This window comes from Marmota flaviventris, chromosome 1, assembly GCF_047511675.1.
Source record: "Marmota flaviventris isolate mMarFla1 chromosome 1, mMarFla1.hap1, whole genome shotgun sequence".
Lineage (NCBI taxonomy): Eukaryota > Metazoa > Chordata > Mammalia > Rodentia > Sciuridae > Marmota > Marmota flaviventris.
Window position 1 is genome coordinate 148366361 of NC_092498.1, and position 26346 is coordinate 148392706.

Consider the following 26346-nt stretch of genomic DNA (forward strand, 5'->3'; position numbering starts at 1 on the left):
GGGGAAACTCCCTGCGTCTTGTCCTCTCTTCTGGCAGCTGAAAAAGCGGCACATTCAGGAGTTGGATAAATGCCTGTCCCAGAGGAGAGAAGGTGGAAGCTATTCTGTTTGAGGAGATTGCAAGGAACGTGGTCGACGTCTGGGGCCCCGGCGGACGCTTTAGGAAGGTGCCCTCTGCGGGGCGGAAGTGGGGTGTGGACAGCGGAAGTTCCCGCCCAGCCCCGCCTCCGCCCCCGGCTCAAGTAAGCTGGGTGTTTCCTGCCTCTCTCAGTCCGGATTTGGAGACTCCGTCGTCCTCCGACTTTTCATGGTAAGGAGGGCGGTGCCCATCCTGTAGGGTCTCTGGACGGCCAAGGGAGCCGGACAACGGCCGAGGGGGAAGGGATCGCGGGGAGCGGGTGCTGTGGCCGTGAGAGGAGAAGCGGCCGTGGGGGGTGGGATGGGGGCGAGGCCGGGTGGGGGAAGGGCCTTGGTGGCGAGTTGGCAGGGGCGGGGGTCTCTGGCTGTCGCGGATCCGGGACAGGCTGCTTGGGCTTGGGGAGTAGATGCGTATGTGACTGAGTGGAGGGTGGCGTCTGGGGTGCTGGTGTCTGGGTGCTGTTTGAACACGGGAATAGAGTACTATGGGAACAAAGAGGTGTCATTGTAAACACATTTGGGGTGGGAAATGAGAACTTGGGGCATTGCGAAGGACAGTGGTGGGGTTCGGAGAGGGTGAAGTGGGAGTCCTTGGAGCAGAGCGTTTGGGGGTCTTTGAGGTGGTAGATGGAGTCGCTGGGTTTGGAGGAAGTGGAGAAGGGGCTCCCAGGTTGGTCTGAGGGCACAGGCAACAGGGAGCCGGCAGGCGGGTGTGCAGGTCATTGCTTGGAATTCCAGGCAGGGATGCCAGGGTCTGAGGTCAGGGTACCTTCACCATGCAGTGGAGCCTCAACTGGCGCTTGGGCACCTATCCAGTCATTTCCTTTGAGGCCCTAGGTGGCCACACCTCAGGAGCCGAGTGTGTCTCACATTGCTGTCTCACCTGTGGGAAGGTTTCTGTTTACTTGGGATCCTCCAGGGTCTGTTCCTTGTCCTTGGGTGAGGGTGACCAAAGATCAGCTCAGATCCTCTTTTTCCTTGTTTGTCACTTCCCTAGAACATTGCCATCTTTAGGGAATATCACTCCCTGAAGAAAAATGAGTCAATCTGTGTTCCTTTTCGACGTGCTCTATTTTGTGCAAAATAAGGGCCATCTGAGTCAGTGGTTCTTAAACTGGTCCCCAGACCAACACAGCATCACTCCCTGGGAACTTGTTAAAAATGACCAAATTTTTGAGCCCTATCAATATGGTCGAGGGCCAAGGCTTAAACACTATAGGGATTTAGAGTAATGATTTCCTGATTTGAGCTCTGAAATGAAAAGGGTGTGTGAGTTGGAGTCAGAGGGCTTATGGTTTTGATTATAGTTTTCTCCCCTAAAACGTGGCATTGATGGTAAAATCTTCCTCACTAGACTGTTGAGAGAACAGTCTCTCATTAAACTAAAGATGGTTCGTGTTTGTGTGCTAAATGGGAACACATTCCATGGAACACTTGGAATTGGCAGTAACTGTCTTATAAGCAAGTTTTTGATGCAAAATAATGCCACAGTTATGTGGCTGATTCAACTTAGTTTGGTTGAAATGGAACAGCAGACTTTCTTGAGTTGTAGTAATGCCCTCGGTTTGGAGAAGTGTCAGGCCTAATCTAAATGAAGTTCCTTAAATTTCCCTGCTGTAAGGATCCCCACACTCATATTTTTTCTTCACAACCCCCTTGATTCTTAGATCAAGCTGATTAAACACTTTACTTAATGGTTGAGCTCTGGTAGCTACTGAAGAACTTTTGATATCGTTTGAGATTTGAATCACCTGAAGAATTTTTTACACTCTAGTTACAGAGCTGCCACCTCTACCCTTCTCAAAGATTCTGATTATCCCAGGCAGATACCAGTGTTTATTAAGTACACCCAGGAGATGGGTTCTATTAGCCAGGGTTAGGAACAACTCGTCTTAAAGCTTGAAGGGTAGGAGGGAAACTAAGGACTGGGTGCCAAGTGCTTTAACTTTCATTCCCTGCGGGAATTTTTGAAGATTATTACTTTAACACTCCATTTTACAAGTTAAGAAACAGAAACTTGGGTTAAATAGCTTATCTGAACGTCATGCAGGCAGTGGACTGGGATTGCCGTCCAGATTTGTTTCCCTATACATACATATGAGATAGTAAAAGGAATTTGGTACTTTTTTTTTTTCATACTGTACTTGCTTGGGTCTCTGTTCAAAACAATGCTTTTTCTTCCCTTTGGCTGATTTTTATTTTTTTCAAGCATGCATACAGTTACTTCTTGCTTGTAGCTCTGAAGTGGGAAGGGGCCCTTGCTTTTATTTAGGGTGCTTTGGTTTGTTTTTAAGTGAGGGTCAGAAATTCACGGGGCCAATAGAGCCAGAAGTTGGAGAGCTTCTCTAAGACTTAATTATAGCCTAATTAAGGGTCTAGAACATCTTAAAATAGCGGCTTGCAATTCTTGGCTGCACCTTAGAATCATTTGGGGATTTTTTTAATTACCATGGGTTGGACCCAGACATCAGTATTTGTAAACTCCCTTGGTAATTCTAATATGTGACTAGGTAGAGAGCCACTGTTTAGAATCTGCAACAGTATATTCAGGGCAGATGGGAAGGAGAGAAGCCTAGACTTACCCATCTAACTGGAATAAACTTCTGATTGAATAGAGTCCCAAACCAATATCTCAAGTATTAATTACCTCTATGCCTTGTAACCAGTTTTGTTTTCTCCCGTTCCACGTCCCCAACCTCGTTAATAATGAAATCAAAATTTTGAAAGGAGCAAAACAGCAGGGTCCCTGTAGAGATGCAAGGGGAGACCTGGCAGTAGAGAGGGTTGCTGTGAGAGGTTTATTGTCCACTGCTTGTGTCCCCAGTTCACTGAAACTCGAGCTCAGGGACGTGAACAACAGCCCAGGCCCTCTCTCCAAGACCTCTCCTGGTATTGGGCTGACTGATGAGAGCTCTCCTTGATTAATCTAGAGTCTCTGGCTTCATCAGGGTGGCTTCTGCCTTTATCTTATAGTAATTCAGTCTGTCATTAAAGCTAGAAAGGGTCTCTGGAGAGAAGATAATTTGAGCCTTTATGAACATTCCCAAATAATCACAATTTAAGTGTTTCCTGTTTGTGTGATGACTCTGAGCCAGGTTGTGCTGAGTGCTTTGTGTCTTTCCTGTGGCAGGGAGGCGAGACTGGTGCCTCTGTTTGATAGATAGAACTGGATTCATGCATCTGCTTGTGTTCCCATCACCATCACGTGGCTGGGCTGGGGACTGAAACTCAGGTCTGGCTCCTAACCTTTAACCACACATTGCCTTCCACCTTTTTTCAGAGGTCTATATTATACATCTAAGGAAGGGGTGGGCCTTAGCTCTAAGTATACCACAGGTGATAGGCCCCAGGCCAGCCACGATTTGCCCATGTCCTTCCCTTGTTCATCACTGATGCACCTTCTGGCTTTGAGAAGGGACCAACTATCTCTGGACAGTGGTATCTGAATCCACAAAATGGAAAAAAAAAAATCACAGCTGTCTACTAGCATTTCAAAAAGTCATGAGGTGATAGAAATGAATTGTTGAGGGGGCTTGGAGGGTCCTTCTAGAGCCCTGGAGTATTCTGTTTTGACTGGACCAGGACAACACAGACGTACAAATTGATTACACGTCATCCAGCTGTACGCTTAAAATACACTTCATTATACGCAAATTACCTTTATGAAGGTACTGGACACCCAGGAAAAGTGTATGAAGTATACTTTGTCTTTTTTCTTCATGGTAGCTGCCTTGTAAGATGTTAGACCATTTTCCATAAACATATTTGGGGATACTAGAAAAGTATTTCCATTTTGGGGCAAATTTCCCTACCCCCCCCCCCAAAAAAAAAAAAAAAAAAGACTCCTCAAAGCCACATAAGCCTTTTTCTCTCCAAGCTTCAAAATTTGGGGAAACTTGTTATTCCTATAAGCTACTTCTGTCATCACATGGACAGAGATTTTCTGTAGGATATGGTGTAGGGTCTCTGGGGACTGATTTCAAAGGGAAGCTAGAAGGGAAAGGTCATTGCTTCCTTGTTGCCTCTTTTTATGTCTGGCATCAGGCCACAGAGACCCCAGGTGAGTTCATCCTGACCTTTGAAGACTTCCCTTCTTGTATGTTTTCACTTTAAGAAGCAGGAACAGTTTAAAAAAACACTTACTTGCAGGAGGCTGTTTTGTTTTTCTCTGCAGAAATCTCACGCAAGTTCCCCGGCCCCTCTTGTGTGGCTGGAGTTGGGGAGGGTTGGCCAGAAGAGTTGGGCAACCTTGGTTGGCATGTTGCTTGTGGATGTAGCTCAGTCATGGCCTCTGCTATTATAGGTTGGCATTGTTTCATCCTCTATCCCATTTAAAAAAACAAAAAACCCCAGCATTTCTGTTCTAAGTGTAAATGTAAAAAACACGTTGCTGTCCCTGGAAAAAATAGAAGGCATTAAGAACATAAAAATGATCATTTTTTCAGTTTAGTTCAAAAAAGTTCTGTGGCCTCAGTGCCCTCCAGTCAGAACTCACCAGGAGCATACCTGAGGTCACACACAGCTGTGTTTGGGTTTGCGTCTGGGTTTGCATGTTTGTGGCACTGAGGAAGAGCTAAGGCATCTCAGAAAGAGCAAGTGGGACTCTGCCCTGCTCTGTGTTTCAAGTGACTAATTCTGTGATTAGGTCTCAGAGACTCCTGTCCTGGAGGTGGGAGAACAGAACTGGGCCAGGTCTGTCCTTGGTAAGGAAGCAGCAGTTACCTGCATTAGGCTGGATGGGGGATGTTTGGTTGTTTGTTGTGGATAACGTTCATGTTCTTGTCTCCAAACATGAGTGTGGAATCGTTTTGTTCTTGTCTTGCGGCAGCACAGTCACAGAGTGGTCTCCTCACAGTGAAGTGCTGTGAACCTGGTCATGTGCCATGGGAACACTGAAGCCTCCCTGTGAGGGCCAGGCCAGCGTCTGGAGGTCAGGGCCACTTTCTCTTTCTCAGTGCTGGGCCCCAGATTGGGCATCATACCCAGCTCTAGAATTTTATCTATTCGTTCAAAAAATGTTTTCTTGGAGTCCCTGCATCCGGGCTGCAGTCTCTCTTCCCAGGCCTGCTTAGCTCAGACATGTGTCTGTCCATTTATTGGCTGAGTGTGCACAGGAGCTGGCAGTGCTGTCAAGAAGACTCACAAGATCTTCTTTTGAGGACAGCACTAGTCCAGGAGGCCTCTTGTTGTGTAGAAACCTGCTTCCAAGAGTTTCTGTGGTTTGGTGCTCAGAAACACTCCCTCTGCCCCAGAAGTGTTAGGCTGGGAATTGGGATCCCACTCAACTTCTTGTGAGCTTCCTTCATCTGAAATTCAACTGCAAGATGCACTTGTAATTGCTTGTTGGTATGTGGCAGTAGGACAGGTAGAGAGACCCAGGCAGTGTTTGGGGCCAGTTTGGGATTCAGCGAGGGCGTTTTTTTGTAGGGGTATTAGGCAGTCCCTGTAACACAGGGTCAGGGCAGACCCAAGCTGTGGAGTCAGCAGCCAAGGCCAGTGCGTGAGACTCTCTGTGTGCAGGTTAGTGCAGACCGGGAGATGCGTGCCCCTCTCCATGGGACAGCCAGTGCCCCAGCTCCACTAGTGGTTGCCCTCCTGACCCAGTTGGCCTCTGACTTTAAGAGAAGTCAGAAATCCAGATTTTGTGGTAAGCTCTGAGTTGCCAACATTGGGAGCACCATGCGGAACACACCTGGAGGCCAGGTTGAGCCCCTGGGCTGGAAGGGGTGATGGGGTGACCTGTGTCTTCTCCACTGGCAGGAAGAGATGTCAGGAGAAAGTGTGGTGAGCTCAGCAGTGCCAGCGGCTGCTACCCGCACCACTTCCTTCAAGGGCACGAGTCCCAGCTCCAAGTACGTGAAGCTGAATGTCGGGGGAGCCCTCTACTACACCACCATGCAGACCCTGACCAAGCAGGACACCATGCTGAAAGCCATGTTCAGTGGGCGCATGGAGGTGCTCACCGACAGTGAAGGTAAGCCACCGGCCGGGTGCTTCTGGTTGTGCATGTGTGTGTGTGGTTGGGGACCTCCGTCTGCTTCAGAAGACCAATATTAAATGAGCAGTTGCACACACAAGTATGACTTGCAGCTGTGTTTAGCATTTTCAGAGTGTGCAGGGAGCCCCGAGAGTTCCAGGGAGACCCGTCTAATTTGTGGGGAGTGGTCAAGGTGAGACTTCCCTAGGAAGTGACATTGGAGCTGAGACCTGATGAATAAGAGTCACCTGGGCAGGGACTCCTAGAGTCTCCATCTGGTTGTTGCTTTGCTGTGTGCCTTTGAGAAAACCTCTCCCCGGGCCAGGCCTTGGCTCGATTCTTTGCAAACTGGAGGTTAGGCTAGCTGTCCTCGATGGTTCTCTTCCTGTCCTGTGATTTCAGAGTGACAGTCATCCCTGGAAGAGGCATAAGTAGTTTCTCTGGACCCCCATCCTCCTAGGACAAAAGCATTTGTCCTGACAAAAACTCACAGACCTGGATTTGAGCCCTGGCCTCTCCATTAGTATTCAGCGATCCTCACCAAGTGGCTGAGCCTTCTGATGCCTTTTTCCTTATCAATGCCCAGCTCTCATTTTGGCCCACAGGAAGGATCTGGAACATGCATGTTTAGTGTATGTGCTGCTTTTTTTATGGGAAGTCCTGTTAATAAAAAATAAAATTTTAAAAGTATTCCACCTGAATGAAACTAAGCACCTAGCAGGTGTATGTCCTTACCTGGTTGGTAGGTTATATGAAGTTTCAAAACACCCCCGACCTTCATTCCTTGACCTGAGAATGCTTTAGACTAGGCCAGGCCACAGCATAGCTTTACCTATGTTTCTGAGACTGGCCTTCTGTGCCAGTTTTCCCCACTCTCCACTTTCAGGGATGTGGGCTTGGGAGAGTGGGAGAGTTTGGACACGTGCCTGTGAGACCAAGACCCTAAGCCTGTTAGGCCACGTCTCACTGTCTGACCTTTGTGGGGACCGCTGGCTCGTCAGGTGTTTCCCACTGCACCTTGGAGAAGGCCAGACCGGGAGTGGGGCGGGGCACTGGCTCTGCTTCCCCGTGAACTTGGGTTTCCGGTCAAGCAGCAGGTAAATCAGAGCCCCAGGGCCACTGTTGTACCTCACTGGAAAACACTTGGTGTTTTATGAGTGGGCGGCTCCCCTGCGCTGGCCACACCCTGCATTGCCTGGGAAATCTAGACAATGACCCCAAGCAGCAGGAGGAAGCAGAGGATCTGAGAACCCAGGATTCTTATGGTTTTTCTTGGGCCCTGCCCAGTCTCCTGGGCGGGGCTTAGGAAGAACTGCTGAGCCACTTGAAGGCCAAGTGGAAGCTCTTCTAGAAATCCCTCACCTGGGCAGTCTGTGGCCATATTACAAATGAGATGGAGTCTCCTGCCCCATCCCTCAGTTGCACAGAGCATGACAGTGCCAGCAGGACGCTCCTAGAGAGGCTGCCGAGGAACAGCCTCGCCCAGTGCTGCCTGCAAAGTCCAGCACCTCAGGAGAAGCAGTGTCATCTCTGACACACCGGTCACATACGTCATAATGAGTCCCTCTTATCAAGAAAAAGCTCTTGACATGGCATGGCATTTTATGGGTGTTATTTCACTTAATCCTCATTGTGACCCTTTGAGTGATTTGGAAATCGAGGCTGCCTTTCCAAGGGGGGAATTGGCATCTCAAGTAAAAATGCTTTTTCAAAAGCTGTGGGTGGGCTGGGGCTGGGCTCAGCAGTGGAGCGCTCGCCTCGTATGGGTGGGACCTGGGTTCGATCCTCAGCACCACATAAAAATAAAGAAGTGCAATAAAGGTGTTGTGTCCCACTACAACTAAAAAAAAAAAAAAGGCTATGAGGCTGGAAAGGCAAATGCCTGCCCCAGGACTCACTCTCGTGACATCTGCTGCCTGTGATTTGACATGGGCCTGGGTCCCCAGTCAAACCACTGGAATGTGTGGCAGCCTTATGGGTCACGGGCTGGTTTTGTGCTAAAGCCCTTCAGGGGCCCTGTGAGGGCCTGAGCTGTCAGGTGGAATATTTGGTCCTCGGCCATCATCCCCATCAGGCAGAGCAATCCTGTTGCCCCCAGAGAAAACCCTGCACACCTGACCCACGGCCTGCACTTCCTGCATCTTACAGCTTCACCCTGGCCTGGGGGCAGCCGTCAGCTGTAGTGAAGTTTGCCACAAACAGCAATGTCAAGTGCACTTGATTAGCAAGCTCTACTGCTAGACTCAGTTGCCTAGGAAAGAACAGGGGCTTTGAAGGTCCAGAGCAGTGCGGTATCATGTTGCCGGACATCTCTAAAGGATGCCTGAGAGAGCGGCTGTTTCAGGAAAGGACCTGGGCTCCATCTGGGTGTGTGGAGGAGCCTCCATCCCCTTTTGCTCTCTGGCCATCTGCCTGTTGGAGCGTTGAACCATGTACAGGTAATTCCTAAACAGAAGAACGTGGGTGGGAGTTAGACCCGGGTCTGAGTCCTGGCTCTGCCACATGGTAACAATCACAGCTGACATTGATGGAGTTATTTCCAAGTGTCAGGCATTTTGTGCTCATTTTGACTATTTGCCATTTATTGGAATTGTGACATGGGGCAAGTGGCCTTGTCTCTTAGTCTCTTTCCTCATTTTGCAATGCTGGGCATGATGCTTTGCAGGGCTACGGGGATTGAATGGGGATGTTAGAAGACGCTCGAGGCTGGGCATGGTGGCCCACACCTGTAATCCCAGCTACTCAGGAGGCTGAAGCAGGAGGATGAGAAGTTCGAGGCCAGCCTCGACAACTTAAATGAGAACCTGTCTCAAAAAAGGGGGACGGGGGCTTCGGTGTAGCTCAGTGGTACAGCATCTGCTTAGCATGCACTGAACTCTGGTTTTAATCCTCAGTATTGGAAAAAAAAATGCAGTGCCAGATAAATTGAAAAAAACTGATCAACGGGTATCATTATTGATATTATTGACGGCCTTAGTCCTCCCTGGGGTGGGGGTGTAGAGAGAAGAGGGAAGAACCCGCTGAAGAGAAGCAGAGTAGGAGGGGATGGCCCACCTTGGCCTTCAGGAGTGGTGTGCTCTAGTTGCTTACAGGGGTGGCTTTTCTGAGAGGCCACTGTGGCAGACAGCAGGCTGTACCCTGCAGTGCTGTGATTTTTACCTGAGCTCTTGTCAACCTCACCGGGTCCTGTGGATTTGTGGTGCCTTTCCTAGTAAGAATTAGATTTCGTGTTGGCACTGTCCTGCAGTCGCCCGAGGTCCCTGCGCCTTGGTGTGGCACTCCTCCCACCACATGGTTTGGGTCTCACCTAGCGCTCTTGGAATTAGGGAGCGCATGAGCTAGATTGAAGAAGAGCCCTAGGAAACCACGCAATAGGTAGAAAGTGTCACCTGTTCTGATGGGTCCTGTCCCCACTGGTCTGTTCACCCATCTCCCTGCCAGACGTGACCTCTTAAGGGTCACTGATGGATCTTAACCTTGTCATCCAAGGACTTCAATACTGATACCTGTGTCCTAGCCCAGAGAGCCAAGTATTGCTATGGCGTTGAGACCTTGAGGAGCTCTCTAGATGATACTACTGTACTAGGGTTGGGGACCACAGGTGTGGGTCTTTCTAGGTATTTTACTATAGCTGTTTGTCCCTATACGACGTCCTGCTGGTGTGCTTTAAATTGTATAAACGGTGTACTGTGTGTGTCTTTCTTTGCTTTTGCTTATTCAACATTATGCTTGTGACTTGGAACCATGGAGTTTGATCATTTCCCTGTGGTGGAGTTTCCATTCTAGAAACTTGGGGAAGGCGACAGAGCCACATGCTGTTAGTGGCTGTGTGCATTGCTTTCAGCGTCCACCATGAAAAATGTTAGTGCTCCAGAACATTCTCCCTTGCACACGTTTCCCAGCCTTTGCCACGTTGTGGTGCGTGCAGAGGATCCTGTCTTCACCTTGGGAGGTGAGGCAGCTCAGGAGTTGCAGTGTTAAGAGCTCACCCACTCCCGGGAGCTCTGCCCCAAAGTGTATTCCCAGAGGGCAAATTGGGACCAGCATCTTCAACTTTATAAGGTATCGCCTCATAAAGGTGGCGCGTCAGCTTGCCCTCCTCACAGTGGCTGGATTTTCGCCAGCACTGGGCACTGGCAACCTTTTAACCTTGGTCAAGCTGGTGGTTTTCATATGATAACCTGTTTTATTTCCCATTTCCTAATTTCTAGTGCATCGAGTATCTTTTTATGGTTGTTGGTGGTTTGGGTTTATCTTTGAGCTGCCCATGTCTCGTTTACATGTTTTTCATACTATTTTGCAGAAGTACACACTCTGGATCCTGTTTCTTTGTGGTTGTGTGTTGCTTCTCTCCCAGCCTGACTTGACCTGTCATTGCTTTTTTAATTAAAATAGCCTTTTGAGACCTCAACATTGTCCTTGGTTTTTACAGTCAAATTTTTTGTTGTTGTTTTGTTTTGTTGTTTTTGTTTCTTCCAGTGCTAGGGGTCAAACCCAGGGTCTTGGGCAAGTCAGGCAAGGGCTCCATCACTGAGCCCCAGCTACACCACCTCAGTGGTGCGCAGACATAGGTGACTTCTCTATCGACCCATGGGACATTGTCAGTGTCTGGGGATATTTTTGGTTGTCACAGCTGGGAGTGGGAGTGCTGCTAGAAGCCCAGGTCAGTCCCTCTCCCCCATATCAGTTATCCAGTCCCAAATGTCAGCAGAGCCAAGTTTGGAGGCCCTGCCCCTGATATCGGTGTTCAGGAATGAGGCAGGAGGCGGGTTCCTGGAATCTGAATTTGTAAGCAGCAGCTCAGGTAACTTGTAAGCCTGGGAGCCACACAAATGTAGAAGTGTTTCCATATGGCAAGGAGAGCTCTGTGAACTGTCCCCAGAGGAAGAAAGGAAAACCAGAGACGAGACCTCCCAGGGAACGGAGTGGGAGGCGAGCTGTAGGGGTGGGAGCCGGGAGCCAACCCCAGCACCCCTGGCCCCAGAGCAGCCTTCTGCCCTGGCACTCTGGGTGCCACACACACTCCCTCCTGGGTTTGCCCCCTCTAGATGCTGCCGCTGCCCTGTTCTTTAATGACAATGACGAGACGTGTGAAGGTCTCATTGTCAAAGACCTAGAGCAAATTTTAGTCTGCCAACAGACGCGCCGTGTGCGCTGTGTACATCTGGCGCCCTGTCTTTGTGCTGACCCTTTGGGATACACTGCTCCTGGGCTAAGGTTGTGGCTCAGTGGTAGAGTGCTTGTCTAGCGTGTGTGAGGCACCGGGTTCAATCCTTGGCACCACAGAAAAATAAACAAAATAAAATAAAGGTATTATATCCATCTAGAAATGAAAAAAATATATATATTAAAAAAAAAAAAGAGGAGGAACTGCTGCACAGAACCTGAGTGAAATGCTGATGCCACCTGGCAGGTGGTGGCAGAGCTGAGTTCCAGCACAGGCAAGGGCTCCTAGCCACTGTGCAGTGCTGCTCGATGTTCCAGGGCCCAGCCATCCTGCCCTCTGGCCTGGACCCGGAGACCTCCTTAGGAGCCAGTGGCTCCGTGGCACCAGGACAGACGCCCCACCGACAGGAGCTGCTCGACGTTCGTTTGATTTTCTGAGCGCAGCCCTGTGAGCTTTTCTAAGGGACGGCTTCCTGCTTGAAAGCCAGTCAGAGTGCTGACTGAAGCCTCCTGGAGAGAGCGCCTGAGTCCTGTGCCCTTATTTGTCCAAAGTATGATTCCTTCGCCACAAGCATTTCCTGATGACATTCTTGAGCCGGAGCCCAGTGTCACGGTCGGCCTCTTCATTTATGGAAACTCTGGGCTGTCACTTGGATAATTGATTTCGGGGCCCTCGCTCTTGTCTGGCAGCCGAGTGGCCCACACTTCAGAGGCGGAATGTGGACGGTCTCTTCCTGACAGCCGAGTTGAACTGGCTGCCGTTTCTCTTTAAGCCCAAGGTTCTGCCAGTTCCCAACTTGTCCTGATGGTTCTGGTTCTGACCTCCCCACTGACCTCCCGGGGACTCTCTCTCTGTGGAAACACAGGGAGTGAACCTCCCCCAAAAGATCAGTTGGGAAGATAATACCATCTTTCCACACCTCGCCAGATTTTTGGAAAAAATATTTGATCCTGGGTAACAGGTCACAAGCTGGTAGCCCACGGGCCCAGTTCAGCCTGGACCTGCATTGTGTTTGTCATGTGGTCCTTGCTCAATTGGTGACTTTTTCTTTGTAAGTTACTTGACAAAGGAGATTCACAGAAGAACCTGGTTTCTGGCCTTTCTTGGAACAGCAGGGTGCAGGCATCCCTGGCCCCCATTCCTGCCGGCCACCCTTGGCCAGAGGTGAGAACACCCCTGGGTGGGGGCGGGGCCGTGCTCCAGCTGCTGCACTCATTTCTGCAGCTTGCAGGCCCCTGTGGACAGCTGAATCAGGAGGATATTAAGTCCATATTTTGTTGCCTCAGATGTGGAAAGAAGCGGGGGGTGGGGGTGGGGGGACATATGGAGGTCACGGTCGGGGCAGGGTGAGCGACCGTTGCCAGCAAAGGCCTCTTCCTTTCTCAGCACCCGGGGTGGCTCCAGGCTGTGTCTTCTGGTGTTCCCTTCAGCTGGCACTCTCCCTCCTGCTGCACTCGGGACACCACGGTGGGTGGCAGACCAGGTGGAATACCTGGGAGGGAGGAGGACAGCCCTTTCACAGAAGGCCCAGGGCCAGTGAGCTGAGTAGTGTCGTAAGTTTCAGGAGAGGAACATGGAAGTAGTCTTGTTACCAAACTCCTGATTATTGCAAAAAAAAAAAAAAAGAGAGAGAGAAAGTGCACTAAGGTGAGAGGGGCTAGGCAGGGGCGGGCTGTGGGGGATGGGTACAGCGAGGTGGACAGGCTGTGCTTTGGCATGTGAAAAAGGCAGATTTGCTGCTCTCCACTTGTACTGCTCTCTGCCTCTAATATCCAGGGCCCAGGGATTTGAGGAGGACTCAAGTAAGGGAAGGGGGGGCGGGCAGGAGTGCACGTGTCATCCCCTTTCCCCAAACTGGGAGCAGAAGGGAAGGAAAGGGGGGAATCAGAGGCCTGATTCTGTTTAGGCCTCCTAGCCACTCGGTGCTGGCATTTTGTCCCCGTGAGGTGGGGCAGAGTTGGTGAAGCCCCTTGCCTGACGTCATCCCGCTGGTTGGCACGGCTGAGGCTTCACAACTGGCTTCTTTTTATACTCGTCATTGTCTCTCGAGATGGTCTTTCTCCATCGCCGTCTTCCCAGGCTCAGTCCTAGCTCCTCCACCAGATGTCCCACCCAGGAGCGTGGCACTGCAGGGGAGAGATCTTGAACCCCCTCAGGCTCTCTAGTGGAAAAGCAGCAGCTAGTGACAAAATTTAGAGAATGTTGGGAAACAGCGGGGTGGTCTCCCTGGCCCCAGCCCCTCAAGAACTTTCACCATGCCTGGTTCCGGTCAGCAGGTGGGAGTGGGACACTTCTCTCTTCTAGTTAAAGCAGGTTCCATCCCCTGAGTGTCGGGCTGCTTGATGGCCATCTCCTGAGTTCACCATTTATGTCTCACTGCTGTCCCTGGTCAGTAAGTGCTCGTTTCAGGAGTTGTAAATAGGATTTCCTGTGGTCTGGAGAGTGTCTGGGTCACCCTCAGGAGCCTGAGGTCACGTCACAGTCTGGAGACAAGTCTGTGTTCTCCTAGTAATGACTCTACTGCTGCAGAGTCTGACTGGCACCATCCCCAGGAGCCTTCCTCCTGTCAGTGGATGTGGTCATTTAGTCCCATTTGGAACCAGGGGCAGAAGACCGCAGGAATCTGGGGTTAGGCCCCACAGGCCGCGTCATTGCTGTCTGCAGGAGGCAGCTGTGGCTGCAGCGCTCTGCTGCTGCTCTCAGGAGGTGGAGGGAGCCAGGAGACACCCTAGTTCTGCTCCGTACCTCCCGTGGGAACAGTGCCTCATAACCACCCCCTCCCCCCGCAGGCTGGATCCTCATTGACCGGTGTGGGAAGCACTTTGGTACAATACTCAACTACCTTCGAGATGGGGCCGTCCCCTTGCCCGAGAGCCGCCGGGAGATCGAGGAGCTGCTAGCAGAAGCCAAGTACTACCTGGTCCAGGGCCTGGTTGAGGAGTGCCAGGCGGCCCTGCAAGTAGGCACCCCCTTCCCGCATGGGGGCACCAGACATACCGGCCTTCTTCATTTCCCTTCCTCAAAATGGGGGCTGTTCCTCACTCAGTGAGACGTGGGCGTTCACCCTGGGCCTCTCCCCTGCAGTCAGAGAGGCCTTCCTGCATTTCCTAGGCCACCCAGCTACTCCCTGTCTCAGTCCCTGTGGTGTTGGGTCATCTCACATGCACATGTAACCCCTCAGTAATGATAGACCCCTCAGGGTGTTAAACTGGACCATTTTCTGGATCCACTTGGAATTTGTTCTGGATACATTTATCATTGTTGGGAGCCCAGCAAAGTCTTTACAGACAGACGCCTCTCTCTCCTGGCTGGCCTGGGGCAGGATCATTGGGGTCAAGTCTAGCTGGAGTCAAATGCTCCAAAACAAATGCTTCTAGACATGGCCGGTAGCCTTTTGTTTCAAGCACAGTCTGCCACGGCAGAGAGTCAGAAGTGTCCCTTTGGGCTGTCAGAGGTCCACATGTGTGTGTGTGTTGGGGGGGGGGGCAAGGCTCTTGTTTATGTTTCCCCCATGCCACATGGCTGTATGTGACCCTCTACTGGAGCAGCACCCTAATGCCAGGCTCCTGGAGGCACTGTCCTTGGCTTAGAGTGGCAATCCAATGAAGCTAACAAATGTTGCAGCATTTGCATCATTGACACTTCATTGTTAGGTTTGTTAAAGTGAAGCACATGTCTCGTCGAGGAGGTCAGATGGGACTGCACGGTCACTGTGGAAGACACCACCCCTCACCCCAAAACCGCCTCTTTCAGCAGTTTTTTTTTTTTTTTTTTTTTTTTAATATTTTTTTAGTTGTAGTTGGACACAACATCTTTAATTTATTTTTATGTGGTGCTGAGGATCGAACCCAGTGCCTCATGCATGCCAGGCGAGCGCACTACCACTTGAGCCCCAGCCCAGCCCTTTTTCTTTTCTTTCTTATTTCCACATCACTTGCTTGCAGTGCTGTGTATGGGCTTTGCAGTTTTCTGGGTTAGCTGCGGGCATTACTATAAAAAACAGGAATTTAGCTCATACACCACCCTCCCCCGCACCAAGCCTTCTCCCAGAATAGTTTGTAATCGTTTTGCTTGAACCAGTATTCAGAGTTTACCTTGTGCAGTGTAAACATGGTGAACAGTTCAGCCACAGCTGATCTACTGGCTTGGTTTCCCAGTTGCTCATATTGGACGTTCAGACACATCCCGGGGCCTGTTCCTCTTTGACGTGGACGCAGCCCTCTGGGGTTCTTTCCATTAGGCTGAGGCTCAACCCTCAGGGCTGCCCTCCTCTCTCTCTTTCCTCCAATAGCTCTCACTTTACCTTTCTGTTCTTTCTTGGCCGTTTTTATTTTTTATTTTTTTTTACTTGTCTTTTCAAGCCCTCTTGAAGTTTTCATTTCTGCCGCTCTTTTCCCGGGAGCCTTTTCTTGTTCTTTGGAAGCCGGTTTCCACAGCCTGCTGACTTGTTCCCGAGGCTGCTGCATCTGCTCTGTCTTGCTGATGATGCTGGGTGAAGTTTCCTTCCGCTCCCTTCGTCTTCGGACTTCTTCCCCTGTTTTGTCACCTTTTATGTCGGGCTCTCACGTTGGAGAGGCTTCCTTGCATACTCTGACGCTCTTGGCTTCCACTGAAGCTGAAGAGTAAGATTCTGGGAAGGAGGGGCAGCCTTTGTTGTCGTTGGCTGGATGATAGGTTGACTTTTTCAGCGGGGATACAGATGTCAGACTCTGGGTGCCTTTGGAGAGCGCATATGGCAATACTCCCTGGAGAAGTCCTCCACTCCCCTGCTGTGTGTGGGGTGTGCTTGCTGGCTGCCTCCTGGAGTCTGAGGGAAGAGGCTGGGACTCTCCACACCTAGCATGCAGCTGCTCACCTGTCCCCACTGTGTTAGTCAGCTTTCTCACTGCTGTGACTAAAGGACCCAACCGTCAAAATTATGGAAGAGGAAAAGTGTATTTGGTGCCTCATGGTTTCAGAGGTGTCAACATAGAGACAGCAGGCTCCATTCTTCAGGGCTGAACACTATGGTGGAAGAGTGTGGCACAGAGGAGCAGCTCACATGATGATCAGGAAGTACAGAGAGACTCAACTCTCTGGATGCTGCAAAATATATCCCCCACAGCCATGCCCCCAGGAGCCACCTCCTCCAGCCACACCCACCTGCCTCAGTTACCACTCAGTAGATCCCATCGGGAATTAATTCATTGATTGGGTTAAGGCTACAGCCCAGTCTTTTCTCCTTCAAACCTTCTTGCATTGTCTCACATGTGAGATTTGGGGGAACACCTCATATCCAAACCATAATACCCACTTTTAGAATAGTAACAGTCCTGTGCTGTCCCCTCTTATGCAAACCACTCCAGAAAAAAATGGGCCCTCCTTGCTGAGAATGGTGGCACATGCCTGTTATCCTAGTGCTCGGGAGGCTGAGGCAAGAGGATCACAAGTTCAAAGCCAGCCTCTGCAAAAGCGAGGCCCTAAGCAACTCAGTGAGACCGGGTCTCTAAATAAAATACAGAACAGGGCTGGGGATGTGGCCCAGTGGTTGAGTGGCCCTGAGTTCAATCCCCAGTAGAGAAAGGAAAAAAAAAAAATGGGCCTTTTTTCTGTTAGGGGAGAGGGAAAGGACGCAGATCTTGGGGTCTCTCTGGTGCTTCTGTGACGTGCCAGCAATCCTCTGCCCTTGCTCCACTCCCTCCAGCGTTCAGAGCTCTTCTCCAAGGACTCTCTGGGCTTCTTTCCTGTCTGCCAACTTGAGTGTCACTTTCTGCATCTCCGTGGTCACCACTCACCTGAGATATGTTTCCAGACTCCGGGTTTTGATGTCTCTCGTCTGCTGCCCTGGCGCCTGTCATTCCTTTCCTCCTCTCTTGTCCTCTGAAGTCATTAGAGTGGGATCGTAGGAGCTTTTGATTACCCATGTTTCACCTGCCTGTTTGGTTTTGAGTGTCATCTGGGTGGAGAAAGTGTGTCATTGTTGTTAGCATTGACTCAGCACCTCAGACTGGAACAGCCTTGGCCCAGGATTGTCCGGAAAACGACTCCTCGTCTTCCCTGACCCTAGTTCCCTGGTGGGGAGAGTCTTCCCCTCCTCCCGCTGCGCCTGCCCCAGCTCCCTCGCCCAAGCCTGTCTTTGCCTGGCATCAGCTTAAAAAAATCCAGTGCCCAGCAGGCCTCCTAGGCTGAAGGCATGTTTTGTTTTGGCAGAACAAAGAAACTTACGAGCCTTTCTGCAAGGTTCCTGTCATCACTTCATCCAAGGAAGAACAAAAACTCATAGCGACGTCAAATAAGGTATGTTGGCTGCGCTCTCCTGTGCTTTCGTTAGCTACCCAAAACCATGGGGATTCTTCTGCCTAAGTTCCGAGATCAAACAGTGTGTAGCTGCCTGAGCGCGGCCTCACGTGGCTCCAGAGCGGGAAGCTGCAGGTCATCTCGTGTCGCCCCGCTGCTGGGCCACACAGTCCCCTCCAGCCAGCAACCTGTGCTTGACACCTCTTTGCCTCATGGCAGGGTCCTGGCCTTGGGGAAGTCTGCAGCTCAGCTCCTTGCCCCAGCGGGCCAAATAACTGTCGTCTTCCTTTTTCCAACAACCCACAGCCCTCCGTGAAGCTGCTCTACAACAGAAGTAACAACAAATACTCGTACACCAGGTAAGGTGGCCGACAGCAAAGACGCTGGCATTCACTAGGAAACACACCAGCCAGGCCAGCCCCTGCAGATGAGGCTCACCCCTGCGTCTCTGGAAGGGGGTAGAGAGGTGGACAGTAGTTACGACTGTGAGATCCAGTTTACATGTGCCATAAGGTTCACTTTTTAAAGTGTATACAGTTCAGTGGGTTTTCAACTTCTCCACAAGTTCTGCAGCCTTCAGCACTGTCTAGTTTTAGGACATCTTCATCACCCTAGAAAAAACCTTCTACTCCTTAGTAGTCACTCATCATTTTACCTCAGTCCCTTCCCCCTCCCCCCAGAGCCTTAATAACCATGAATCTACCTTCTGCCTGTGGATTTGCCTGTTCGGGACATTTCATCTGAATAGGATCAGGCAGAATATTGTCTTTTGTGACTGGTTTATTTCCCTTAGCATAATGTCCTTAAGGTGTACCCATGCTGTAAAGTGAATCAGTGTGTCATTTCTTTTTGTGGCTGAGTGATTGCATCGTGTGAATAGACCACATTTTGTCCACTCATGGGTTGATGGGCGCTTGGGTCATTTCTGCCTTCTGGCTGCCGAGTGTAATGCTGCTTTGAACGTTTATGTGTAAGTGTTTTGTGTTTTCATTTCTCTTGCATAAATACCTAGGAGTGGACTGCCAGGTCACATGGTAACTGAGCTTAGTCATCAAGGACCTGCTAAACTCTTTTCTAAAGTTGCTGCACCCTTTACAGTCCCACCAACAGTATGTGTGGGTTTTTAGAATGTCTTTTGGCTCTCTCGGGAATATGTGGCTCTAAATCAGGAATTTGATGGATAGAGGGGGAATTTCATGAGGTTTATTCAAGGCCCAGGAAGTGACCTAGGATCAAAAGTCTGCCTTGGGCAGTTTCATTCTGCCCCTTTTGGGTGTCAGTGTGGTGCTGTCCCCCACTGGTGCCTGTGGCCAGGGCCCCCACATCTGCAGCATTCTGTCTCTGGTTGTGCAGGGCAGGCATGTGTGCCACTGGTTAGGAACATGGGCTTGGGGGCCAGAGCTATTTTTGAGGCCTAGCTCTGCCATTTATTAGTTTTGGCCTTGGACAACTACCTAATTGCTCTCTGAACTCGGGGCACTCAACCACTGAGCCACACCCCCAGCCCTATTTTGTACTGTATTTAAAGACGGGGTCTCATTGAGTTGCTTAGTGCCTCGATTATGCTGAGGCTGGCTTTGAACTCACGATCCTCCAGCCTCATCCTCCCGAGCTACTGGGATTATAGTCATGCACCACCGTGCCCGGTGACAACTACCTAATCGCTCTTTCTTTTCCTTCTTTGAGCAATGTGTACTATAGTGCTTTCCCATGGGATTGTTGTTAGTTGAAATGAGATAAGGGAAACAGTGACCAAATAGGATCCAGTGTGTTGAAGTGCTCAGCAAATAGTGGCAGTTTTTACCAGCTCCTGGTCACTTACTGGATGCTCTTTTGCAGCAATTCAGACGATAATATGTTGAAAAACATTGAGCTGTTCGATAAGCTTTCTCTGCGCTTTAACGGAAGGGTCCTGTTCATCAAGGATGTCATTGGGGACGAAATCTGCTGCTGGTCTTTTTATGGTCAGGGCCGCAAGATTGCTGAAGTGTGCTGCACCTCCATCGTCTATGCCACCGAGAAGAAGCAGACCAAGGTAAGAGGACAGTCCAAGAGAGGACAGTCCTGAGTGGCTGCTCTGAAACACAGGTGTGGAGCACTTCTTCCACTCAGACAAAATAAAGGAGGAAAGGCTTTTAAAACGCCTTCCTGTCTGTGGCTGTGGAAATGAGCACTACCTTGGGGCCTTGGAAAGATGTAAATGTAGGTCTGGGAGAAACAGTAGCGAGAAGCAAGTGGACACAGTCATGCTACACCCCAGTCCCTTGCCATGCACACGTGTGGTCAGATTTACCCCTGTACCTCTGTACCGGGCTGTCGGCCTGCGTCTTCTCTGACGCTGGCGACCCTTCTGACACTGTCTGTGCCATCCCGCCGCCGCCTCCATGCGACAGCCCACCAGCATGACCCCATCAGGTCTAGCTCACCAGAGAACAGTGCCGCTGTCAAGACCTGGTCCTCAGCTCTCTAGTCAAGACCATCTGTGTGTCCTCCTGCCTGCTGACCGAGAGCTGCCCTCCGCCTGCACAGGGCCTGCATAGCATTCCTTAGTTCCCACCTGGGCCACACGTGGCTCCGACTGAGCTGGACTCTAGATCCATCTTTGTATCCTCTTCTCCCAGGTGGACCTGGTCTCTCCCTTGGCTTCTGCCAAGCCAATCCGTAGAGCAGAGCGCACAGCAAGTGCCGCTAGACCTCTGTCTGCACCGCTGGTCACTGGGCTTGACTCTAGGTCTTCTGCTTGCCTCCCCTCCTCGGGCTGTGAGAGTAGGCTTGCTTTCTTTTTCTTTTTGCTTGTAAATACATTCTGTCTTTCATTTCTCTCTCAACCCATCTGTGGGAACTCTGCTGACTCATGCGGTCAGTAGGTCTGCCTTGCCTCTTGTCACCCACATATAGCCTGTTGGCCTCACGTTCAGCTCGCTGTTGCTCCCACAGCTTCAAAAAGCACATAGTTCTGTGGGATTTTGGAGCTGGCCTCAAGCAAAATGCAAATGAAAGAAAATCACAGGAAAAAATCACAGTAGAAATCTGAACCTTGTTTCATTGATAATTTGGTGAAAATTTAATTCACTTACAGAATTAGACAGGTCCAGTGATCTCCATCACCTGTCACCTGGCTGCCCTTGCTCCCCCTGTGGCTGAGCTCTTCCCTACACAGGATTGACTTGTCAACCGGCTGCATTCACAAGCGTTCAGGATGTATCCTAAAAGAAACTGTCTTCAAGGGAGCCACACAGAAGTGGTTTTCCCTCAGAGATGGCAGGGGACCTGCCTGCTCCCCTTGCCATAGCTACAGGCCGTGTCAGTCCTGCCCTGTTTGTCTTGTGGACTCTCTTTAGGGTGTGAGTTCCTCCCATAGCTGGACCTCCACGTTCTCATGGTCTGGTTGTTATGTATCTGGTTTGCCTCTGCGAGCATCACAGGATAATGAGCGTATTAAGTGGAAGATACTGAGTCTTCTCCTCTTAGAGCTTAATGGGGGGCAGAGGGATTTGGAGATGAGTGGTTTGGTCCAGCTCTTTGTAGACGAGCGGGCTGTTCTGAGCTGCCCTGAGCTTGTGTTTAGGAAGCCTCTCAAGCCAGGGTCGGGCCAGGGCCAGGGCCCCTTGCCTTGGCTCCTTTTGCTGTGTAGTCTGTGCCTTAGGGTTCACTGTACCCCAGGGGAACCTGTGACCGACTTTCCAGGGAGTCAGGTTAGGGTGGCCCTCGTAGAAGAGGCCACTCCTTCATCTAGCCCAACTTCTAGGAGGCTGACACGTTTTGTTGTTCAAGTCACTGTGCAGGTGTCCTGTTGTGGTGGTGTTTTAGTAATGTCCTTCTTGGCACAGCACTCCACGTGCTCTCTGGCTCTTCAGTTCTCCACGCAGCTGTCCTGTCGTCGATGGGAAAGGGCGTGGCTTGCTGAAGTTGAAGTCCACGCAGGTGTTTGGTGCCTGTGTTGTCCGTTTGGTTCTTCGTTCCGATTCACGGAAGACCCGATAATAACTGAGCACAGAATTCCGCTCTCCGTTGGTCTGTCTTTCTGTCCTTCAGACTGGATTACTTCTGCTGGCCTCTCCTGTCGTGGAGCCCTTCCAGTGAGCTGAGGGTCCCCCGGTGTTGGCTTTAGTCACTGTAATTCTCAGTTCTGGTTGTCATTTGGCTCTTTCTACCCCATCCCTTGCTGGGGCCTGGTGCTGCCCTCTGCTGGAAGAGCATTGCTCTTACTCTCCTGAACACTTTTACAATGGCTGCTTTCAGGTTTTTGTCAAGTAATGGATTCCAGCACCTTGTGTCACCCTGGCACTGGCACCTGTTGGTGACCTTTCTCCAGGAGCTCAGGTTTTCCTAGTTCTTTGTTGCTGAGTCATTTTAATTGTGTCCTGGACATTTTGGACGTCATGCTGCTGGGCCCCTGGGTCTTGTCATTTCCAGAGAGAACGTTGGTCTTTTTGCTTTGGCAGTAGTTGACCCAGCTGGGCTCAGGCTGCAGGTTCCAGCCAGCCTTCCGGGATTGTGGTTTCAGCAATAGCTCAGTTTTCAAGAGCTTCAGATCTGTCCATCTTTGTGCTCGTGCTGTGGCCAGGCTGTGTGGGCAGTGCCCGTTGCCTTGTCCGGTCTTCCCATCTGATGGTGCTGTGGGGGGCAGGTCCTGCGGCCGGGGTGACTCCAGGCATCTGTGCAGCCTTAGAGAACACTTCCTCAGGCTCCCTTCCTCCCAACGGCCTGAGCAATGTCAGCTTCCCTGGGTTTTCCTTTCCACTTGTCTGGCCAGAGGGCCAGGGCCTCAACTACCTCGCTCTGCTCCCCACTTCCTGTGGCCGAGCCTGTATCTGAGGCCACCCAGTGTGAAGACTGGGGGAAAAAATTGGCAGGGGTTCTCCCCAAGCTGCTCAGATCACAGCATTTCTCCTCAGAAGGGAAGGTCCTTGGTCAGGGTGTGGCTCACGGAAGATGGCTTGCCCAGCGAGTGTGAGGGCCTGGGTTCGCCTCCGGTTGCCACAGGAGAAAAGGCCTCTCTGAGTTTTGGCCCCTGCTGTGTATGGTTGCCACCCCAGGTTGGCTGGGGCTAGGGTATGAGAAAATAGAGGCAGAATATCAGGGAAGTTCCCTGTCCCCGTGCCCCAATATAGACTATATTCACCCCTCTGGCCACAAGTGACCTTCTGGAGTTTTCTCTGTCCCAGTGATGGTTTCAGGCTGCATCCGTGCTTCTGCTTAGGGTTTATTTACCTCCAGTACCCCCTGCCCCCACCCCCACCCATCTGTGCCCCGCTGACCTCTCCGAGTCCTGCTGAGCTGCTGTGCGTCCCCTCCTGGCTTAATTGCTTCAGTGAAAACAGGGTGGGGTGGCTCACTCATCTCCCCAGAACCTCAGAATCCTGCCCTTTAAAAGCCGAGTCTTGGTTGTGAGTCACATATCTGGGACGAGCCGTGCGCCTCCTCCTCTTGGAACACTCAGCACAACCCCTTGCCAATCAGACGATACTGTGTGCTTCCTGGGTCCCCAGCTGGCGCTTGTTCAGAAACAGTTGCTTCACAGCCTGCTCTAAGTCGAGGTGGACATGGGTTCAGGCCACAGTGTTAGTATCAACCTCTTGGGGACGACCTCAACGCCCATGAGTGGCCCCTGCCTGATCGCTTCGTCCTAATCCCTGAGGTGGCAGAATCTCCAAGCCAGGCCTGGGACAGGATGGTACATGGGGATCTCCAGGGTGGCCACCTTTGTGTGACCGTGCGGAGGTACACATATGTTCACACGCATGGGTGTCAGGGTAAAACGAAGCCTGGCCTCAGAGGGAAATGGGGCGTGGGAGGCCTGTCCACCGTGTCCCCTTGGTGTCTGGTGAACGTAGCACTGTGTGCAAGTGTCGTCTACTGCAAACAAAGGCTGCCTTGACAGTGGCAGCCTTCACTGTCACCCCGGGCCTGTGGGGTGCTGGTGGCCTGCTCAGAAGTACAGGTGGGAGCCAGCTCAGGGCTGGGGGTCATGCTAACCTGCCGCCCTGTGTTTTGTGGGGATACAGGTTGAGTTCCCTGAAGCTCGGATTTATGAGGAGACCCTGAATATTTTGCTGTACGAGGCCCAGGATGGCCGGGGACCTGACAATGCACTCCTGGAGGCCACTGGTGGGGCTGCTGGCCGCTCTCATCACCCAGATGAGGACGAGGACCGGGAGCGGGAAAGGATCGAGCGTGTGCGGCGGATCCACATCAAGCGGCCAGACGACCGGGCCCACCTCCACCAATGACCAGGCGGCCGAGCCACCTCCCGCTCCCGCCTCCCCGCCCCGCCACACTCAGACCCCGTCAGGCTTCAGGCCCCTCCACCCCCTGGGGCCTGAGGTCCTTCTGTAGCAAGCCACGTGGTTATTTTGCTGTTTCTTGACCAGGCGCCTGGGTGGCTTGGACCCAGGCGTTCGTGCCCCTTTGAACCAACCGCCGGAGGCTCTGCGTTCGCAGGGAGCCGAGTCTGCGAGCCGGGCTTCCCGGCCTCAGAAGAAACGTCTGAATGAGTGGAGTGTTGAGAACTTTGTCGCAGTATTTATTGTTGTGGGTGTTGACTACCTGTTAGGGCTCCTTGAGTGACTGACACTCCCTAAAGGTTCACGTGACAATTCCTCGGGGGTCCCTGCACTGCCTGCTGGGTGACCCTCCACCCTGCGCAGCCTGCCTCCTGGCTCCTAGGCACTGAGCAGGCGCTCCGCGGCTCTGCGGAAGTCCCTTGTGTGACAGGGCTGTGTGCTTGGCACTTACTGACAGGTACAGCTTAGAGCAGTGCAGCTGGGACCTAGGGACTCCTTGCTCCCAACTGTCCCGTAGCCTAGGCCTTCAGGGGACGCCTCTAGCTGCCTTGAGCTTCCCTTTTGGCTCCTTCTCTGACTCCTGCCCCTCTGGGTTGCTGTCCTTGACCCACTCCATTCCAAGAAGGTCACCAGGTGTAGCTCACAAGGTGCCGCTCCAAGGGCCCACTCCTCTCGGCCCCTTCCCCGTGGAGCTGAGCTTGTCTTAGCCTCTGTGGTGACAAATTAAGTGTGGCCCCAGCTGCCTTGCCGGCTTGGCATCAGGCGGGGACCCTCACACCCGCCCCAAGGGAGCTTGTCTATCTCGGGTGGCTTCCCTGCAATGAACAGCCATCCCCTGGAGAGCCCCTTGTGTCTTTCTGATTTCTATACAGAATACAGTGGCCGTTGGTGAACAGGTGAGGAGGTACAGATACCTTTGGGTCCCTTTTGTGTCTGAGTTCACGTTTGTTGAAGGAATGTGTGTGACTGTGGGTGGGGATGTGTGCGTGTGGCCCTCGGTGGCCCAGGTTGGAGCCTGGCTGTGGCCGGTGCTTGTGTGGGATGGACTTTCTCAGTCACCTACCTCCCAGCTCTCTGTGCCTGCACAGGGACAGCAGTGAACTGTGACTGACGGATGGCTGGTTGAGACGAGGTAAAGTAGTGACAGGAGAGGTGTGTGGCAGGGACGATGGGTCTGTGTGCTTCCTAAGGGACCGTTGCTGTTGTATACCAAAGGTGTCAACATGGGCAGCCTTTGACAGGCGTGTTCCTAAGGCGGTTGACTTTGTGTGTGTCTAACGGGGTTTGCACCTCACCTTCCTGTGCCTTTCTTTTGTATCCAGTGGTGACTTTAAAGTAGAACTTTAAAGCAATCATGATGAGCCTGAAAGTCACTTCCGGTAGGCGCTTTGTGAACTGTTGTGTGGGGAACTTTTCTACTAGGCCATTTGCATTTTATTAAGTGCTGGGACAGGGAGCTTACAAAACGTTTCGTGAATATTTTATACTGTGTGAGTTTTAAACGCCAGCCTGTCACTGGGGTTAAACTTTTTTAGAAAGTTCAGGTGAATGTGAGTCCTGATGTTTTCTAGAGGAATGGAAAAGCCATGTGTGAGTTGTTCGGTGAGCGTTTGTGTGAGCGAGAGCTCGAGGCGCGTCTGATGGGCCCTGTGCCTTGGGCCCTGCCTTCCTTTTCCTCTGACCTGGCACCTATAGTTTTTCGTTGTCGCTTCCCAGGGATTTTGAACAGGTCTGTAAAACATTCCATGGTGAATAACACTGTTGGCTGGTCCAAGTTCTGCTTGGTCTACAAAGACCTGATCTTTCTGATGCCAGCACCCAGGGCAAAAGTCAGTATTTCTGAACCATCCGAGTAAAACAGTGGCCCTGGGATTGGTGAAGAGGAGGGTCTTATTATGTTGTAGTTGCTTAGCCTTAAAACAAATGGGAACAGCTTTTGGTCTGTGGTGATCAAGTTCAAGTCATCTGACTGTGGTGGGGGCCTGTGCCTCCGAGCGCGCCTGGCACATCCTCCTTTGCGCTTCCTGCGGCTCAGCTGGCTGACCTCTGCGGCTGCCCCACCCCTGGTGTCCGCCTGCACCTGGACCCTCCAGCTGCTACCCGGCATCCTCATGGGACACCGCTCGCCTGTCCCTCTGGGTGTGCATTGTCTTTAGGGCTCCACCCAAAGTCTCCAACAAGTTAAGCATGCCATTGGCTTTCCCGTCTGTGCTGAAGAAAATGCGTAAGTTCTAGAAGTGGACACCTCCTTGTGCAGGCATTTGTGGGTCTATGTAAAATAAAAGTCCTATTCTGCTTCTCTTTCCACGTGATTTCTGGGTCTTTTCAGGGATGTCCAGCACAACGGAGCCACTGCACCAGGCAGTGTCCAGCAGAGCGGGCAGAGCACCTGCGTCGTGCTGCACACCTGTGGTTGCTGCAGTGGGAGGGGGGAGGGGAGGGGAGGGGAGGGGGGGGGGAGCCCGGCCCTGTGGTGTGGGACTGAAACCCAAGTCCTGGGC

At 51.6% G+C, this 26346-nt stretch overlaps 1 protein-coding gene across 1 annotated transcript; it reads left to right on the top strand.

The window, feature by feature from the left end:
- The first annotated feature begins 226 nt into the window (after window positions 1-226).
- On the top strand, window positions 227-26146 carry Kctd10 (potassium channel tetramerization domain containing 10). The gene is made up of 7 exons (XM_027923260.2): window positions 227-310; window positions 5899-6112; window positions 14072-14241; window positions 17472-17558; window positions 17865-17917; window positions 19398-19593; window positions 23567-26146. The coding sequence occupies exons 1-7, from the start codon at window positions 308-310 to the stop codon at window positions 23789-23791; spliced, it is 948 nt and encodes a 315-aa protein (XP_027779061.1). The 5' UTR covers window positions 227-307; the 3' UTR covers window positions 23792-26146.
- Window positions 26147-26346: the final 200 nt, after the last annotated feature.

What these genes read in the sequence shown, in the direction of transcription:
- Kctd10 (XM_027923260.2), top strand. An exon ending in GGTGCTCACCGACAGTGAAG is followed by an intron (nt 6,113 to 14,071) that starts GTAAGCCACCGG and finishes CTCCCCCCGCAG; the next exon opens with GCTGGATCCTCATTGACCGG. An exon ending in TCATAGCGACGTCAAATAAG is followed by an intron (nt 17,559 to 17,864) that starts GTATGTTGGCTG and finishes AACAACCCACAG; the next exon opens with CCCTCCGTGAAGCTGCTCTA.